At 40.9% G+C, this 19512-nt stretch overlaps 1 protein-coding gene across 1 annotated transcript; it reads left to right on the forward strand.

Annotated features, from left to right (window-relative positions):
- Positions 1-1374: 1374 nt before the first annotated feature.
- Positions 1375-18777, forward strand: HACD4 (3-hydroxyacyl-CoA dehydratase 4). Its single transcript, XM_085320970.1, has 7 exons — positions 1375-1464; positions 4965-5068; positions 6467-6594; positions 11964-12076; positions 15095-15201; positions 15854-15985; positions 16718-18777. The coding sequence occupies exons 2-7, from the start codon at positions 4972-4974 to the stop codon at positions 16798-16800; spliced, it is 660 nt and encodes a 219-aa protein (XP_085177096.1). The 5' UTR covers positions 1375-1464; positions 4965-4971; the 3' UTR covers positions 16801-18777.
- The last annotated feature ends 735 nt before the right edge of the window (positions 18778-19512 follow it).

Genomic DNA, 19512 nt, shown 5'->3' on the forward strand with positions numbered 1-19512 from the left:
GAGAGCTACTTGTGTGTCTGGAAGCATTCCTATTTCTCCCAGCTGTAGGATTTGGTCTAGCTGTTATTTCTTGTTACAAATCTTTCTTTCTTGAAGCCTTAGGTCATCACACCAGGCAAAAAAAAATGCAGATCCAAAGAGACCTCATACGCATTTTCAGCCGCAGGTTATACACAGAAGAAAAAAAACAGATTTCACAGAAAGACTTTCCCATGAAAAATACCTCACGGTGGAGTGCATTAGGAAGGATGTTGCCAGCAGATTGCCACCTCTACTCAGCCCTGATGAGGCCTCATTTGAAGTAGTTGTTCAGCTCTGGGCTTCCCAGTACAAGCGAGACAAGTAGCTACTGGAAAGAGTCCAATGAAAGGCTACTAAGATGATGAAAGACTGGAGCATCTGCAACACAAGGAGAGGCAGAGAGAGGTGGGCCTGTCCATCCTGGAGAAGATAAGACTGATTTGGGATCTTATCAATGTGTATAAGTGYCTGAAGGGAGGGTGTAGAGAGAAAGGAGCTGGACTCTTTTCAGTGGTGCCCAGCAAAGKACAAGAGGCAATGGGCACAGGGYGAAAGAGAGGAAGTCCCAGCTGAACATGAGGAAAAGCTTTTTTCCCGTGAGGGTGACTGAGCACTGGCAYTGGTTTCCAAGAGAGGCTTTGGAGTCTCCATTCTCGGAGGTATTCAGGAGCTGTTTGGACATGGTCTTGGGCAATGTGCTGTAAGTGACACTGCTTGAGGAGGGCGGGCTGGACAAGGTGATCTCCAGAGGTCCCTTCCAGCCTCAACAGTTCTGTGAAAACCAGATCCGAAGGGCTAGYGTCTGATTAGACAAGCCCACTACTCACTGGCTGAATTACACTCTACACCTCCAGAGGAATTCAAATTTCCAGGTAACAGTAGAGTTATGAGCCTTGTGCCTTGTTTCTGTTGCAGCTATATATTGCCACTGAAGTGGATGTGTTCCTGATAGCATTTTTGTTCAGACCAGGAGTGCACCTTGGAGAGTGCTGATCATTCCCACCTGCGCCGCTTTGTTTCTCACAGCAGAGCAGGCTCGGGGTGCACRGAGGCTGTTCATTTTGGAGAACACCACCGCTCGCCCAGGGAATGCTGGGAGGTTGATCCCGGCAAGCGGTGGGCACCCAGCCCGCAGGAGCAGCCGCAGCAAGGCTTGGAAACGCTGGTGCTGCGAGTGCTGCCTCCTCCACCCCAGCTGGCTCCTGCCACGGCAACGTCCTGTTCAGCTGGGGCAGGAGCAGGGCAAAATGGGTGGAGATATTTTGGGTTAGACACTTTTCTCGGGAAGTGCTGTGCTGTTCCTGCTTAGTGCTATACACGGTGACGTCGTGGGGTGGGGGAAGAGGAAAGAGGAGGGGTGTTTCTAACAAACAGCTGCTGCAGCTGCGAAAGAGAGAGAAAGAAAGATCAGGAGCAACAGCAGTGATCTGACCCCTGCAACAGGTAATATCTCTCGAGCAAAGGTGACCTGGACTGTTCAAATGCAAAAAGAAAGGGGAAATAAAGCAGGGAGGGTTGTGCTTATAGGAGAAAAATGTGTCTTTTATGCTATTTCTTTGTAGCGCTCTCTTTCCTGAGCTTTAACAATTTTAACGAAGGCTAGAGGGGGAAGGGACTGAAGTTCAGACCAATGTGACTTAAAAGGAAATCGTGTCAGCAGAAGGTTTTTTCTAGCTGATCTTTCCTACAGAAGGAGAAGAAAAAAGGGAACATTACTCTCTGGTTTCAGCCAGGGATTGCTTCCTCATGCGTTTCTCGCTGCGGCCACTGTGCACTCACAGGAAGGCGGCAGCTGCAGCAGTGGGCAAGGGAGCCTCCCTAGTCCAGACCCAGTTCCTCCGTGACCACCCTGGCCCTGCTCTTTGCTTAGCCGTGACCACTCCGCAGGCACCAAAGGCAACCATCTCTGTGCTCGCCTCAGAGCAGAGTGCTGCAGAGATGCCTTAAACACCCTAACACCGACAATGACTAAAAAACCCTCTCCAAAAACAACAAAAGCCCCTCAAAACAAAAAAAAAAATCCTATTTTTCTGTAATTTTTCTGCTACTAAAAACACATTAGACTTTCTAAACTAAAGCTGTATGACTGTTAAGACCTCTGCCAGTGAACAGAGGGAACAGAGGATGGTTGCGACCATGCTGCTGTATATACTAAGTTTGAGTGATCTGATGTTTTACATAACTCTCCCGGTTTCCAGCCCAGAGAGAGTAGATAAAGTGAAGTATTTCCACCAAGCAAGCTTGATATCTAATGTTTCAGTGTGTTCTCTGCAAATCAGCGATAATAAGTAAGGTGGAAATGACAACTAAAACAATGACCCATGTCTGTGTCTTTCCTCCAACATCTGTTCGTATGGTGTACAGAAGTGTGCAGTGTCCCCACAGCACCTTCAATTTGAGAGAGATTAAAAACTGCTTTGGAGCATTAAAGCAGAAGGAGCAAAGACAGCAGCAAATTCCTTTTGGGAACCAGGACACTGGATAGGACAAGTGATGTTCATATAGTGAGCCAGTACTCAGGTATCTCTCTGCAGGCATCTGATTGATCTATTTGGTATTTTGCCCATCAGGGTGCTGCAGAAATAGAGGCGCAAGATAAATGTAGACTGATGCCTGATGTGAACCATGAAATGCTGGAAGTCTAATTAAAGTCCAATCCCTTTAGCCAGTGACCTTTTAAATAGAAACACATGGCTGAAGTTTGGTTTTGGGACACAAAACTGTCAGTACAGTGCAACAGGTTGACCTCAGACTGCTTCTGGTTCCCCAGGAGGGATCAGCCTCAGCTTCCAGTGAATAGAAAAGGCCTTAGAAAACAATTGTATTTCAGTTTCCTTTGATCACATTTAAATCCCCATGCATTTTCTGTAGATTTCTCCACTTCCATTAAAGATCTCACTGGTTAAGTACCTTCTGTACTTGGACTAGCAAAGCAGGATGAAACTCATGTGAGTGCCAGTCCCTCATATGTCAAGAGCATCACCAAGTGAGGGAGACCTGCTGTTCACGAGGTCTGATCATGAATTTTGACATAAAATGGCATCCATATTGCCTAAACACTAGCATGAAGCCATGTTTACAAAAAGGACTTTACAAAAGTCCTCTAAATTAAGCTCTGTTTAGCCAAGATTACACAGTTAAAGAATTGTTAAGAACACAATTTTCTAGCTAGCAGATGGAGGAAGGGTTCAGAAATAAGCCCTAATTTTTGAAAGACAGTTTCTAAAGATGAGAGACAGATGTTGCAAATTATACTTCAGAATGAGAGAAATCATATGCTGGGCTTGCATCAAGTGCAAAGTCCACAGGGCAATATCAGACTGAGGGGACCAGTTTGACTGCAGCATCTCAAGAGTTTTACAGCTGTTCTTATAAATACTCTATACTTTACAGAACTCTAGTAATAAGGCTGCATTTGAAATCAGAAATCAGGTCTTAATTTTTTGCCATTACAGAAAAGAAAAGCAGTGTTTTTCTCCTAGACAGAGAGAGAGAATAAATTATGTTCAGTATGAAAGCAGATAGAATTCCTAGACAATTTTTACAGACCCTACAGGACTTCAGTCCAATTAAGTTGAATCATACAAGTATATTCGATACATTCCCTTGCTGGATCCTCGTGTGTCTTATTTTCATAGTAACCAAAGTCACTGATATCTGTTAGGACATAAATTATGCCATCAAATCTTTCTGGGCTTGTAGAAGTAATGATGTGAAGAGCAGATATCCTGCTTAATAGAAAGAGAGAAAGAAAAACATTTTCTATGATATACCTAGACACTTAGAAAAAGATTTAGAAGATCAGTTGATCTAGATCAGTTTGCCAGTTATGTATGTTAATGATGTTTACGGGTTTTGTCCAATATTGGGAAAGAATCTGCATATTAACAATGAATGTATTTGTCTTGAAATATCTAAATGAGATGAATGAACCTATATTTCTAGACAAATACATTCATTGTTAATATGCAGATACAAATGATGTATGAAGTTTGACGGTAGAGATGCATCACACAACATGTAAACGTTGGATTAAGGGGCAAAAGAAAGGATTTCCTGTCATTGTAAAGGGAAATTAACTAGTTAATTATAAGTATATTCATACAGGAGATGAATTCTAGTCCAAAACTTACAAAGGCATTTCCAAAGAAGGTAGATATTGTTTATTTTATCTGCATGAGAGGCCAACCTCTCTCTGGAATAAGTCAGAAGAAAATATCTTTCTAGAAGAGGGAAAGTAAGATTTCCAGACTCTATGGGCTTCTGCAAAAATTTGGAATAGCTATAAAAATTAGGTTAGAATAGCTGTAAAAATTACTCTGCTCCAATAGGAGAAGATTCCCTCTCATTAAATGTAACTTGAAACATAAGGTGTGCAGGAAGACAAAGTTGGTAATATACACCAAGAAAACTTGTAGAGCAAGGAAGTTAAACTCAGAAAAGACAGATACCTTCCAGATTGCATTCAGTATAGATTGACTGTGGCTTTCCTTTCCATTTGCTCACCTACTTTTTTATAAATATTTCTACTTGTGTTGTCTGCCTGCAGCACTGTGAATTACACGCATTGCACTTCACACTGCATTAAATGTGAGCTTTAAGTATGTCTTCTGGCCAGAAGAAGATCACCTTCACCTGGGAGCAGGAGAGGCTGGAGGCCAGAGTCCCTGGCAAGTGCTGTAGGTCCCTGGACTTCTGCAGGGATACCAGGGTGCACATCGGGGCTCCCCAAAGCTGGCCACAGGGGAAGCAAGCGTCTGTCTGTGTCTGTGCTGAGATACAGAGCACTTGCTCTGCTGAAAAGTAGAAGTACTCTTCTGTGACTATCAACATAGTGGTCATTGAGCTGTTCAGTGCTGTTCAAAGAGGATGTCATTTGTAAAGAACAAAGAGTTTGAATGTTGTCATGAATACAGTTTGCTTTACTATTTTCACCTCCACAGCTCTACCATGAACACTTACCTCTTTGTGTATGACTTAATGCAGTTCTGTGGACATTCCTGGATATTTACCAATATGATCATCAGGTTCATGTCRTTTGGCAAAGGTAGGGTTCCTTCTGCAATTTACTTAAATATTTCAAGAGGCAATGATATATGGAAACATCAATTTAGAAATAATAAACTTAGGATGCTGAACAGGTTTATGTTCAATAGTGGGTGGAGATGTCTACAATTTCAATAGGAGTGACAAAATACTACTTCTTCCAGTGCAGATGAATGTTAAAAAAGATAAACAAATTACTGATACCTGTGTTCTGGCTGTACTACATCAAGAATCAAGTTCTTTTTTTGGCTAATGAGCCCATAACATTTGACTTAGACACAGACCTAAATGTGACTAGGTCCAATCATTATTGTACATATAACTCTCATTGAAGCCACTAGGATGGATTATCTTTGTGGTTACTGCACACAGCATTTTATCTCCCAAAGCATTACAGTAAGTTTCTCTTTTAGTTGCCAAGGAGTTAAGGTACAAAAACAGAAAATTACTGATTTGAAATTTAAAGTAATTTATAGACAGTGAGCAGCTGTAAGTGCATAAGATATCTACTTTTTGGAGACACCTGGACAGGCTGGAGAGCTGGGCAGAGAGAAACCTCATGAGGTTCAATAAGGGCAACTGCAGGGTCCTGCGCTTAGGGAGGAATAACTCAAGGGGATGAGGCCACACTCTTTTCAGTGATGCCAATTGACAAGAGGCAATGGGCACAGACTGAACCACACGAAGTTCTGCCTGAGCGTGAGGGGGAATTTCTTCCCTGTGAGAGTGACAGAGCACTGGCACAGGTTGCCCAGAGAGGTTGTGGAGTCTCCTTCTCTGGAGATATTCAAGGCCCACCTGGATCCAACCCTGTCTAACATGCTCTAGGTGACCCTGCTTGAGCAGGAGGGTTGGACTAGATGATCTTCAGAGGTCACTTCCAACCTGAACCATTCTGTGATACTTTCTGGTCTGCTTGTTTTGTGAAGCGTCATGGGCAGAGATATAGGCAGAAACTGCAACAACTTCTCTGTACTAAGGGATATTCATAAACCAAAACATCCTGCACAGAGTTTGTCCCTGGATCAGATATATGGAATTCCAGTCTCTCCTCAGCTTCTTCTCTCTACACTTCAGAGCAGAAGGCAGTGGACTGCACACCTCCCCACACAGCAGGCAACAGGCTGCCATACTTTTGGATACAGGAAAATAATAGACATACCCTAGTTTTTAAAGGCAAAACACCGAAGGAAAATCTCAGCCATTGCAGCTTTTCAGTTAAAGTTCCATCTTCCCTCCTCCCTTCCCATATCTTTTCCTCTGAAACCCCAAGAATTAGTACCATATGAACTTGATTTCTCATCATCTTCAATGGCCTTGGGCCAAGAGTAAACTCAGTAGCTGGTCTGGATTTTTCTGTATAACTAAGGTCTAATTTTCCTCTTCCCTTTGGCTGTAGATTCGTTGGCCGACACGTTTTATTCCATAGGACTTGTGATGCGCCTTTGCCAGCTGTTATCTCTACTGGAGATCCTACACATCCTTGCTGGCATTGATAAAAGTCGTCTCTTACCTCGTTTTCTGCAGGTAAGTCACCTTCTTGAGGCTCTTCCTTCTATGACCTACACATTTTGACCACAACCATCCTTCGGGACAAGCCCATGCTAGTCTGGACGGACCACCTCACTTCCTCAGAAAGAGGCTTGGTCCAGCTTTAGGTTTGCTAGCTCCGGAGACTAACACCACACCACAGGGCTATGTTGGGAAATAGCTGCCCTATAGACCTTTTCAGCTAGCCTGGCTGGCCCTGACCAAAACCCTGGAGTGCCCAGTGAATGCTCATCTGGGAGTCCTCTGGAGGAGCTGGTGTCCTGCATGCAGCAACAGGATGAGTAGTTGGAGATGTGACCTCCTTAGCCAGCACATTGCAGTGAGATGGCAATGCGCTCAGACCCTAACCATCATAGATGGTTCTTTGCCATGCTATTCCTTCACTGATCTGTACATCTTTAGTTTTAGACTTGTGTGAGACATATTCTTGTTGAGTGGCAAAGAAATCGCAGTGAGAAAATTACCAACATTTCAAGTCTCTTGAATTATTAGACAGTAAACAGGGTTTGCTGGAGGCCATGGAGTGTGGACCGAAGAGAATTACTCGATAGTAAGAGAGAAAAATTAAGGGGCAGAAGAGCAATTAATACTGGGAGGGGGAAAAAAAAGAGCATTCTCATACTCTTTCTGTAAGGGTCTCTGCCCACACTCATGCAGATATGCTCAACTTGTGGAAACACCCAGAGCTTCTGACATTTTAAAGGGTTTTTGGTGCACACTTTCAATTGTTGGCAGAAAATGGTCTAGGTATCACAAAACCCAAGATGATTGGCTGACATTTTCCCTAGCACATTCTTATTTCCTGTTGGAGTTAAACTCTGGTTTTGGTATTTTTCTTAATACATTGGAAAAAATAAAATTGTTGAGCTGAATGTAACTTCGAACTTCCAATCCTTAGTATTTGAATACTGGTGAAACTCGTATTGCTCTCAGCAGTCAGAAGGTAGAAGACTAAAAGAAGTTAGTTGTGTTTTTAGTTTTCTGGATAACCCATTTTTGTCAAATGACATATTAAACGGGCGAAGATGTTCCTCTTTTGAATTCTCCATCAGAAATTGATTGACTAATACATATCTCTATTCTTAGCGCTGCTCACAAAGTATGACATCAAATTCGTCAAAATGYAATTGACTGTTTCTTTTCCCCTGTCTGAATCTACATGCTCTTATGCTGAGCTAGGAAAAAAAAAAAAAAGAAAAAAAGAAAAGAAAAAATAATAGCATCCAATCTAACATACTGTATAACAAATTTCATGTCATCTCTTGGAGAGATAAGCAGCCTGCTAAGTCTAAGGCAGTCATTAAGTCATTAATGCAAAGTCAATCCTGGCAGAGGTCATGCCTACTGGTCTATTGCAGGTGATCACAGCAATGGTAAAACTTCAATAATGTGGCAGTGGCTGCCTGAACCGGACTCTAAACCAAAAATATATCCTTGAAAGTGACCCTCTGCCATGCGCACACAAGCACACCTGCAGTTAAGTTTATTTCAGTGTCTGTCTCTAGAGTGAGAGAAGAGGTGGCTGCAGCAATGCCAAGGAAGCATGTGGGCAGTGCTGGCATTACCTTGAATATAAAAGGATGGATGTGGATGTACCTCATGATGGCTGAGTATTTTGTAGGTATTATAGCAGAGACAAGCTTTAAGCAGAGTTTGGATGAAGAATTTCTGCGGAAAATCTCATTTGTCGTAGCACAGAGGTAAACTCAAGAAAGCACTTGAGTTTACAGATAATGGAAAAGTAAGCTTAGACACGTTCCCTCCAAAAAAGCGGATCAGGACTGGCCTTGTCAAGGAAGTGTCTCAGGGCACTGGATATTTAAGCAGGGCTGGGCAGGCCAGGGCCAGACCATGCTGCTATAGAGAAATGACTCCTGTGCGGTGGGTGCTCTGGGGGAAGGGAGGCCAAGAGGGGCTCTGGGCAGGCACAAGGGGAGGCTCCAGCCCTGCAGCGAAGGGCCACATGGGCATCCAAGAGGGAGAGCCCATCATGCATGGCTGCAAAACAAGAGATAGTGGGATTTAGTTGCCTGGTCAGGCTGTAAAGGCTGGTGRCGCTGGTATCTCAGCGAGCGAGTGGGAAGGGAAGGTCTAGTAAAGACTTCACCCTTCAAGTTTTTATGAACAAAGCATAGTTTTGTGCCCCATGTGCAAACACAACTGGATTTACCAGGCCAAACCAATGCATTACGGCTTCATGCCAAAATCACTAATTCCTAACTTATTCCACTTAATCACTAGCACTTTTCTAATCTTTTTTCTAAACACTCACTTGATTTGAGAGCTGTTTGAGGGGGAGGTCTGTGTTTCAGGTACCAAGAGTTATACTACTGGCAATCAGGCTTAGTAAAAAAATGGATGTGAATGTGCTGCCTACTTCTGCTCTAACCTTAGCTAATCTGATTTGGTTTTTTTCTCTTAATTGGTTCAAATGGCCTAAACACACTGTGGAAGTTTATGCCAACATACAGCACTTTCTGAATCCTGCAAGAGACCAGAGATGGGAGATGAAGGAAATTCCAGTTTGATTTTAAAACAAAGGACAATAAGGAATGAAAAATGAAACCATTGCATTTATGCTTTGTGAGGTGTAAGCCAACACTTCCTTTTTATGAGCATGAAAGCACAGGACTTCTGGTTTTGCTTTTTTTTTCCTTTTTTTTTTTAAGCAAGAGTTTGTGGCAGAGAATAACGTATTTTCATTCATGTAAGCTAAAAATTAAGAAAGAAATGAGTTGTGGTTTAGCAGTAACATGTTTTCTATATATACACACATATACATACATGCATACGTATTGTATGTGTATATATATTTGCCCATATATATGTGTATTTGGGGAGGGTATAGCAGCACAGTTGCAGGGAACATTTACTAGCCTCCTCCAAGTAGCACCCTGCCTTGTCCCTTGCTTCACAGGTTTCCACCATCCAACTTGCCCTCACCTCTTCCTCTCATTTGTGTGAGCTACCTAAAGGTGTGAGTGCTATAAAAAGAAATAGCATAGTGTTTTGAAGAGGAACAAGGGGAGGCAGCAGGCAACCTTCCAGTTTATACAAGAAAGAGGTATGACAGCAAAATCCTTTCACAGGAAGGCACCACGGTTGTCCCTCCACGCAGAGCAACGAGCCTCACATGCTGCCCTGCAGCTTCGCTTCAAAGCAAGGCCAATGGTGGTTCTCCATTCAGCAGGCTCTGATGCATCCCACCGCTTGCTGCCCTAGGCTGCTGCTTAGGCAGCAGCAGACCTATGTGGGACCTGCTTTGTGATCATTTAGACTTAAACCTGGTTTGCCCAATCTGATTACTTACTCCCATCATTTGTAACTCATAAATCTGACTGCCCACATTACTCCTCTTGTCACACGAGTTCCTCAGTGTCTGGAAATCTTCTCAGTCCCAGCCAGGCCACATTTGCAGCCTGTTGTGTGTCTGTTCCCCACTCAAAAAAGAGTTTGAAAGCCTCTCCCCACTTCCAGACTGTGAGAGTGCACTGTGCATGGTGGTAGCAATTCCACATCCTTGGTCAATGCTTGTTCTTCTGAAACTGKGAACGTTAGCTACCCGTCTACTGCTCACCCTCCTGACTGAAACTCTATCAAGGCCAGATCACTCAGCCCATACTATTCCTGAGCTCTTTGCCTCCTAGCATCATCTTTTAAGGTGTGAATAACTTTGGAAATTGGACCTTTTCTTATTTATTACAAACCTTTTGTCTCCAGGTGAGATAATTCCCTGAAACATACATCACATTAGCACCATTATGTTCTCTCCACATCCTAATCTGATTTTAGGGTCTGTAACAAGCTGCCCCCACCAATCAGGTAGCTCTCTCCTGCCATCCTTCATCAAAATGATTTTAACCCGGATTCTGTTCTATTTATTATCCCCCCTTACTCCTTGCATTCCAGCACACAAACCTTTTCAGGGCTGGGCTCCTGTTCATTTTTGTTTTGATTTCCCTCATGCAACAACTGTTCCACCTTGCTTCTCCCATCTCCATTGCATCTAGTTTCAGATCCAGCAGCAGCAGTTGCAGTTCCCCCACGTTCCCCTACAACTATGCACAGAGAGGAATTGTGTCCCGCCTCCATTTCTCAGTCTCTTGACATCCTACCTTCTTAGAAATCACTTCCTGAGCTAGGGACATACAGGATTTACTGCAAAAAATTACAGTCAGGGCAGGCTACAAGGAGATAAAACTTTTTTTTTTTTTTTAATCTGCTGTGGCCTCTCAGTGCTGTTAAAGATGAGGAACCAGATCTCTAGGGGAGGAGAGATCTGWTTCTATATGAAAAATTGCTCTCATGTAGTTTTGCTGCATAGTAAAGTGACAGCTGTACATTTTTGCATTTGCTTTATCTGACAGATGTGGTTTTCAAAAGAAAAAAAAAGAAAGAAAAAGGCTGTAGCCAAACTGTTCCACACAAGAACTGGTAAACATTACGTAGCAAAACTACTACATAAACTTGTTAAGAAGCCAATTTCATTTTTGGTTTAAGACAAGAGTGAGGAGGAGGGGGAAACCAGTAGAGACGAATGAATGCACACACAAAAATCACCTTGCTACTTGATTTTCATTTGATGACTTTACACTGGCTTGACATCTTACCCATAAAATTACTCAACCCTAAGGTACTTAATAGAAGACTTGGCTCTGTGAGTCAGTTGGTATAAAGCTCAATGAAGTTATGAGTCACACCAGCTGAACATACGCATTTTTTCTCCTTTTACACTTTCAAATAGAACGTAAATCAGAGCAAGCCAGTAGAGATTTGCAAGGGTTTCACAGGAGGCTGCAGACAGTTCTCAACACTGCAGATGCATTCATTTTCAGGTCCCACAGAGGAGAACATGGCATGGATACTGACACTAAGCTTGTTCAGGAAAACTGTGAAAGACACTTATTTTTAAATTCTTGAACTCCTTTTTTTTTTTTTTGTTTTTAAAAAAAAAGCTGGAGATGCTGCTACCTTAATTTTTTCTCCTATGTTGTCATTTGTAAAGGCAAAACTGTTGGATAGGCTTAGGTCTGACAACTAGAAAAATGTTATCATGATGTAATTATAGCTCCAGATGCTGCAGCAGCCTCATTGACAGCTTTCCTGTACTGATAGCCCAAGTCACCCCCTTCACCACTCCTACCAGAAGCTGCAATGAAGTTTCCAATTCCTTAACCTGGATGATTGCAGGGTCTTAAGCAAGAGCAGACCAAGAAGCGAAAAATCCACTGGAGCTTGCGTAACACAAACTACATTCACCCATGACCTCCTATTTTGCCAAAATGACATAGAAATGAGAGCTTTACAATATGCTATCTGAATTCACGATGCTTTTTTCTTTTCAGATCACTGAGAGAATAATTGTTTTATTTGTCGTCATCAACAGTCAGGAAGAAGTTCAAGGGAAATACGTTGTGTGTGTTTTATTTTTCCTCTGGAATTTACTAGATGTGATCAGGTAAGAGGTCAAAGGGGAAACCATGAGAGGAGAGCAGGTGATTCAAGCAAGCACGACCCATCCACTGTGCTGCAGGCTCTTCATTTCATTGTTTTGAAATTGGTAGAAAAGTGTATTGTCAATTGCAAATAAAAGCTCGACATGATAAAATACACTTATCAACTTATACAAGTGGTGTTTCTGAGAAGCTGAGTGAAACCCAGCTAGTACATTACAGAAGTAAATCACTGCATTAACATTTCTAATTCAAAGGATTTGACCTTTCTAATATAAATTTAGAGGAAAATCACATCTATTTCCCAGGGCATGGCATTTCACTAAATTGACTTACAATCCTATTGCTTTAAGAGCATTTTTTTAACAACTCATTTAGATCCCAGAACCACAGCACAGTAAGGCAGCAGCTGAAGAACTTTTCACTATGACAGATAAATTACTATGCATTAATTATACCATACTTTTCAAACAGCTAAGAGCTCCTGCTGCAGAGAGTCAGGACTTTAGTTTAGTATGGCATATATTGCACCACAGGGAAAACTCACATGAGGCTAAAGGGATAGTAATAGAATTAACAGTTTTCATCATAAAAGTTACATATGATGGAAGGCTACTCAGGCTGCTCTGGGCCTGGAGAATCAGGGAAACATATGAGTGCGAAAATCCCACCTTACTGATTTTTGCATTGATATCTGCAGACAGTTATTTCTCAAATGTTACTTAAGCCTGGATCTTTACCTGTTAACTTAAGGAGAAAAAAACATACAGGATTAAGAAGCGTTTAAAAAACGACCATGCCCTCTTGCCAGTCTCTGTATGACAGCAAATTTCTGTATGTATTATGCACTTTCTATCATTCTGAATACATTGCTGTGGGGACTGAGTGAGGATATGGGTTTAGGCACCAGAGAAAATGGACGTTATAAAAAGAGATCTGAAAAAGCAAAATGACTGGTATAAGTAATTAGATTTTAAGTTAGCTTCAGAGTCCCAGGACTACATGTATTACTATATTACTTATATTAATTATATGGATTATCCCTTTACCCCATTTCTTTTTGAATTTTGTAAAGCTAATTTTGCAGACCTCAGTCTCAAATGAAAATGTTTTGTGCAGCTGGAGTAAGAGAGATCAAAACTGTAAACAATAAACTACAGAGTACTATCAATACATATTATTTTCCATCATTGCTTAACAACACAGTGCAACATTATAGCAATAACAGGGGCTGTTTAATAGGCAGGATCCTGTGCTCTAGAGCAGTAAACAAACAACTCAGATAACAGTGTATGACATAAGTTACACTGATTTAGAAATCCTATCTGGTTTATTATACAGAATCTGTGCAGTATCTTAGCATCTCAAAGGAGACACCATCTGTAAACATGCATAGGAATCTATTCCACCTTAAAAAAATAGTTGTGGAGTATTACAAGCTCTCCCATCTCATTTGTCAGGGACATAAATGTCCTGTAGATTATGGCTAATGATATACTGAGGGCAAATTGGCAAATTCTGCAAAGCTTTTCATAATTGATCTTTTTCGCTTATTACTATAAACAGTCCAAGGAGGTCTACTGAGAGTGAGTAGCTCTGGAAGAGTTTCCCTCTAGTACAGTATTGAGATTAGGCTTTTGAAATAATAGTAACTAAAAAACAGAGACAATCCTGAGACAAGCCTGGAAGGCAAGCTTGGAAGAAGGTAATACGTTTCTAACCTGTCAAATTCTTCTTCTGCAGTTCAGGAATGATGCAAAATTACTCAAACAAATTAAAGAGAGAAAGACAGAAAGTTTATTTAATGCTGATTTGATGGATAAATGTAATCCATCAGAAACAACCCTGGATATGGTTTAAAAATCTTTATTTTGATATCTCCAACAAGACAACAGGGCAATGAACCTTTCAATTGACCAAAAATGTGATCAAACCAGTTTCTCAAGTATTCATAAAGTAGCTGCACCATTTTTAGTTCAAATAAGGTAGCTAGGATTAGCTCAACTTTAGGGACTGAAATTCTGGCCACTCCAGACTCCCACAGTGAGTCACAGTAACACAAGTGACTTGGTGAAATATGGTAACTCACAGGGGATCACTGCCCAGGTGAGGAGATCCCATTACAAACTGGTAGAAGTTTCACACACACACACAAAGGAACTGATCTATGTTTCAGGACTCCCGGGATGACCCACATAACCAATTTTCCATTTTCCATTTTCTAACACAGTTAAAACATTTTCCTACACCTCACAGCATGAAGAAGCAAAGCACATTATACTGAAGAGCACCATTAGAGGTCTATCACCACCAAAAACTGAGACAAAAGCAAAACAGGAGGGTGCTTGGTTTCTCTGTTTTCTGACCAAGGATTCAGCAGACATTTTTTTGCAGTCATTTCTCTCACTGGACCAGCAGTTTTTAAAGTTTCCACCTAAGCTGTTAAACACTGATGGGATTTTTTTTTGTTTTTTAAACACCAACAGCTATTATTAACAGTGGCACTTAGTTTTCATCATAGTAAAAAGAAAACACTAAAATATTTTGAAGTGTAGCTGTTTCTTCATACCAAGTAGCTGCCTTAGAGAAGAGCAAGTGCTACCTGTGAATACCGCAGTACTTAACATCCTTCAGCAATGTTTTACATAGTAGTTATAAACTCACATTTTCTTAATCTTCAGCAACAGTCAGATTCTCCTTTACCTGCCCCTTTCAAGTATAACATCCCTAACTGAGATCTATCTTCTGACAGAGAAGTATGAAATTGCACCAGTTGCTGAGAGTGTCTTTGGGCTGAAGCCTGCCACTCTCAACTACCACCACAGACAACACTTCTGAAACAACTATTCATCTATATTTAGAAATGAAGCAGAGCCTGAGCAAAATCAGTGCAGTATTGCTCTGAAGTAGTTTCTTAGCTAGGCAGCTCCAGCCTCCTGTGAAATCCTGTTTTTTCAGTAATGTCTTTATTTTGAAGATGTGCTTAATCCCTCTGAGATCATTTCCCTTTCCTTTTGCTGCAGGTACACTTATAACATGCTAGCAAGGACAGGAATATACTACCTACCACTGACATGGCTCCACTTCACCTTGTGCATCCTGCTCTACCCCCTCTCCGTGCTGGCTAAAGGTAAGGAGGTGAGAAAGGGACCACCTACTCACTTTCTTCATCTTTTTTAATAACATTTGATCAGTTCAATCTTCATCTGCATTTTAAAGACATTTCTTCCTGTGTTGTCAGGAGAGTTATAAACAAATGTTTATGTACTGTCATGTTTACCTGTATGTCACTTTCTTCTTTCCTCTACCTTTTCCCTTATTTGGGTACTCTGGATTGTTGCCCCCCCCCCCCTTTTTTTTAATAGCACTGGCAAAACTCCATCTTAGTAGTTTCATACCACTACTGCAGCTGACCCTACCAGCTTAGGCCACACTTAGACTAGAACAGCTCATCATACTTACAGCAAGGAAATGTGCCCACTGATCCAATGCTGACAGCACCGCAACTACAGCTGTGCCTAAACCTGGTACTGAACAGTAAATATTTGCTAATTATAGTATTAAGAGCAGTTAGCACCTCAGCCCCATAAAACTGGACTCAAGGAAAAAGCAGCATTCAGTTTCAGCAYATACTGTATTCCAATGTATTCCAATGACATAGTAAATGCAGCACATCATAGGGCTATCTGTGCCTTACGGGTAACTTAAGCTCCCAATTACATTAAGCTTTTTGATGATTGTCCCCCTCCTTTTGACTAAAGATCTACCATGTTATTTTACAGCATTTGCAATCTGTGTATCACTGCCCTATTTTGAATCCTTTGGCACATACTCCATCAGGCTGCCCTTTCCATTTGCCTTCTCCATCTACTTTCCTTATGTCCTGAAAGTGTACTTGCTAGTGCTGTTCATAGGTAAGTGATTTTATACTTAAGGGGAATCTCATCTCACAGAATGCAGGGTCTTAACACTACTGAGATGTCTATGAAGGTTAATAATAAAATCAGTACAACTCTGTTCACAAACTTTAACCTTCTCTGCGACATCTCACTGTGGGGAAGTTTGTCACCAGCCCATCTGAATTCCTGTCTTTTGAAAACAAGTAATTAGTTTTGCAAGAGACAGTGTGGGAGGTAAAAATACAAAACCAAAATATAACAAGAATGTCAAAGATCATCTTGGCATTACAGTCATTAATTAAATGGAAGTCATCTTTATCAATTTCTATTTGATCATATTCTTACTCTGTGCTAGCCCTCTCAGCTGCTATGCAAAGATCTACCTAAATAAAGACTTTTAAAGTGTATACCTCCTCCCAYCATGTCAAAGAGAGGAAAAAATAAAAAAGTTCTGGGTGTAAATAGACTCTTTCTTTTCCCTAGTTTGTGATGAAATACTTTTAAATTGTATTTCATTGAAGCTACCACTACTGCCAAGCCTTCATTCTGTCCCTGGCTTTAAAACAAATTTGAACATTTGGGCAAGATCTACTGAAGGACCTAATTTTTGTAATGTGCTGCCTTGTTCTTAAGTTCATGGAAGGAGCTTTTTGGGGTTGCCAGAGGAACGCTCATACTGTTCTTCCTAAATGAAGACATTTTGGACTTCATGCTCTTGTGCTCATACCTTTTTATGTTTTGACTCAGGCATGTACTTCATCATCCAGAACCTCTTCTCAGAAAGAAAAGCTCACCTCGGGACAGGCAACATCAAAAAGAAGCGAAGCTAAGTTGATAATTTGTTCGGAAATAAGGAGCATATTCTTAGTGGGCTGCAGCCTCTCACATGTAAATACATTAGATAAAGATTTTCAAGGCACAGCTCTTGTTTGTATGTACATGATCTGGCGGTGTGGACTTTTCAGCAAATGGAAGTCTCTTTAAGACATCTCAATATGGAGCAGCTCAAAATCACTAATCACCTTTGAAAGTTTTGACTTCAGATGACAGCAGTTTTTAAAGTGAATGTATTTTTTCTAACTTGTATTAGAGAACTCTGAAAAACAAACAAAAAAAATCAGAAAAGTGCCCCCCCTTAAATACACTAACAAAATAAAAATTATAATCATGCTTCCAGCAGCCAATGGGATTCTCTTCCCCGCAAGTTTTCTCCATGCTGAACAGGAGATAGGAAAACAAAAGTAGCATGACATAGTCAGGCCAATATATATAGTCTTTAAAATGGAGTTAACTACTGAAAGCCACATGCAAAATTCTGGTCACTTTGTTCACGTGACCTGTCCCTTGTACTTCTGAGTTATTACCTGCAAGAGGAATGCAGCCAGAATACAGTCTCTCTGAGAAAGAGAATCGAGAGCAGAGACAGTAGCCCACTGGATTTTGTAAAGAAGAAAATGGACTGCCTGGTTTGCACAAAGAACTGCTTATGGGCATGAAAGGACTCATCCCATGTTTCATCTATGTTGTTTATCATCTGCATATGGACTTGAATTTAAAGTAAGGGGGAAGTGAGGCTGTTCATTTGAGTTTGACTGAGAAGTGGAATGGGGAGAGGGAAGATACTAGCTAATGTGATTGTATTCACTTTCCTTAATGACGCAGCCTTTGCCTGTACAGCTTTCTCAACCATGAAGCTAAAAGAGTATTCAGACTGCTGTGCAAAGCAAACAGTGAAGTTGTTCCTGATGAGCTTGGTTGTTATGAAAGGTCACATATGACTACTTTTATTTAATGTACCTGGTGAACATTGTACCTGCAAACTGTTTTTGCCATTGAAGCATTTAGGAACCATAATCAACCGCATGCAACGGTATTTGAGCAAACTTGGATTTTTTGAAAGTAGCTCAGAGGGAGGTAAGAATTTGGACATTCTTAGTGAAATAGAAGTACTTCTATTTTGGATCTGTCATCCACAATGTGGATAGTGCTGAAAGTTTGGATGAAGAAAAACAAAGAAATTAAACAGGAACCCAGAAGAGAGCCAGAACAAGAAGAGTTCATGATCAAACCATTGTAAACACACTAAAGGTGGAAGATGGACATCTTTCCCCTTTGGCAATTTGATCTAATTTGTCATAAGATTCTCTGTAGTTAAGATATCCCGGATGAGGAAACAAAACATCTGATATCAAAACTTTTTTTTWATACATATATATGCTTAAAACAATGAAGACTCAGAATGGGGTGGTCTTCCTTTGCACAAATTCTTAAAGCTGGCTAAGAGGCTTGAACAATAGAAAAAGTCTTTAAATTTTACAAGAGGGAGGAATCCTAAACCTAAACTGCCAAAAAAGGTAAGAAGTTAGTTATAGAAGACTTCCCTCCAGCTTCTGATGCAGAGATAACTTGGAGRTAGTACTGGGGATATTCAAGGAATTGATCTTCCATGACCAGTTACAGCAGGCAACTGTAACTTTGGCTCTATAGCTTTACTACAGTTTCTGAAAAAGCTCAAGGATGGGTAGACAGAAAGGTATCTTACCTTTCCATCTCTGGGAAGTTAAATCATTGATAAATTCTAAAATCAGCCTAAGATTCCAGGAAACTTGTATTGTCATTTAGGTCATCTGATGTTGGAGTAAGCATTTTTCTTACATATGAGTACACATACATAGGAAATAAGAAACTTCTCTAAAGACAAGATGAAGGAATATCAGTAGGAAGTTTTTCAGTGAGCTGTCAGTGTGATAKGTAATTGCAAGTGTCTACACAGTCTCTTTACGACCAAAAGAAGGATGTTTGATTACTGAGTTTTCATATTATTTATAAAACCGTCTACTTTTGATATAGCTTATGTACTGAGGTTTGAAATTCATAAATGTATATATGAATACACACAATGTAGAAAAGGAATCGTATCTGCTAAATGATAGACATGGCAACAGTATTTTTTTTAGCCCTTACTTCTCATCTGTCTGCCCACAATAGCTACGCTGGAGTCATGAAACCTATCAACTGATTACTTCACTGGTACTGCTTTCTTCAACTGGTGATTACTTCAYCAACAGCTCCCTTCACTGCCTCCCCACATATTTAAAATACAATAGCAGTTAACTTGTCCACTTGAGTCCTAGAAACTCATTATCTTCAAAAGAACCTATTAYTTTAAAACAGATCATCTAGAAATAAAAACCATACTCATTTCTCCAATAAAGGCACTAACTACACAGAAGGAGGACCCACCTCCATGACCTATGGGTCATGCCTACACCAGTATGTACAGCAGCGGATTAGGAACAGATCTAAAGAGTATGTAGGATTCAGTGATCCAACAGCCAACTTACCTGCACTTCATCTTGTTTCRCTTCAGGCTAGCTCTAGTTTACTCCTGTAGGCTAATCACACAGAACTATACGAATATATTGGGGTGTCCCTGCAGTGCTTCTCTCAGTATGGTTTAATTAAGAAGGAATGAAGTGTCATGCTGCCCCATGACGCAAACGAAAACATAGTACTTGGGCATTATCCAGAGTCTCCTTTAA

Source organism: Rhea americana, unplaced genomic scaffold (genome assembly GCF_003343005.1).
Source record: "Rhea americana isolate MKP2758 unplaced genomic scaffold, rheAme1 scaffold_67, whole genome shotgun sequence".
In the NCBI taxonomy this organism is placed as follows: Eukaryota; Metazoa; Chordata; class Aves; order Rheiformes; family Rheidae; genus Rhea; species Rhea americana.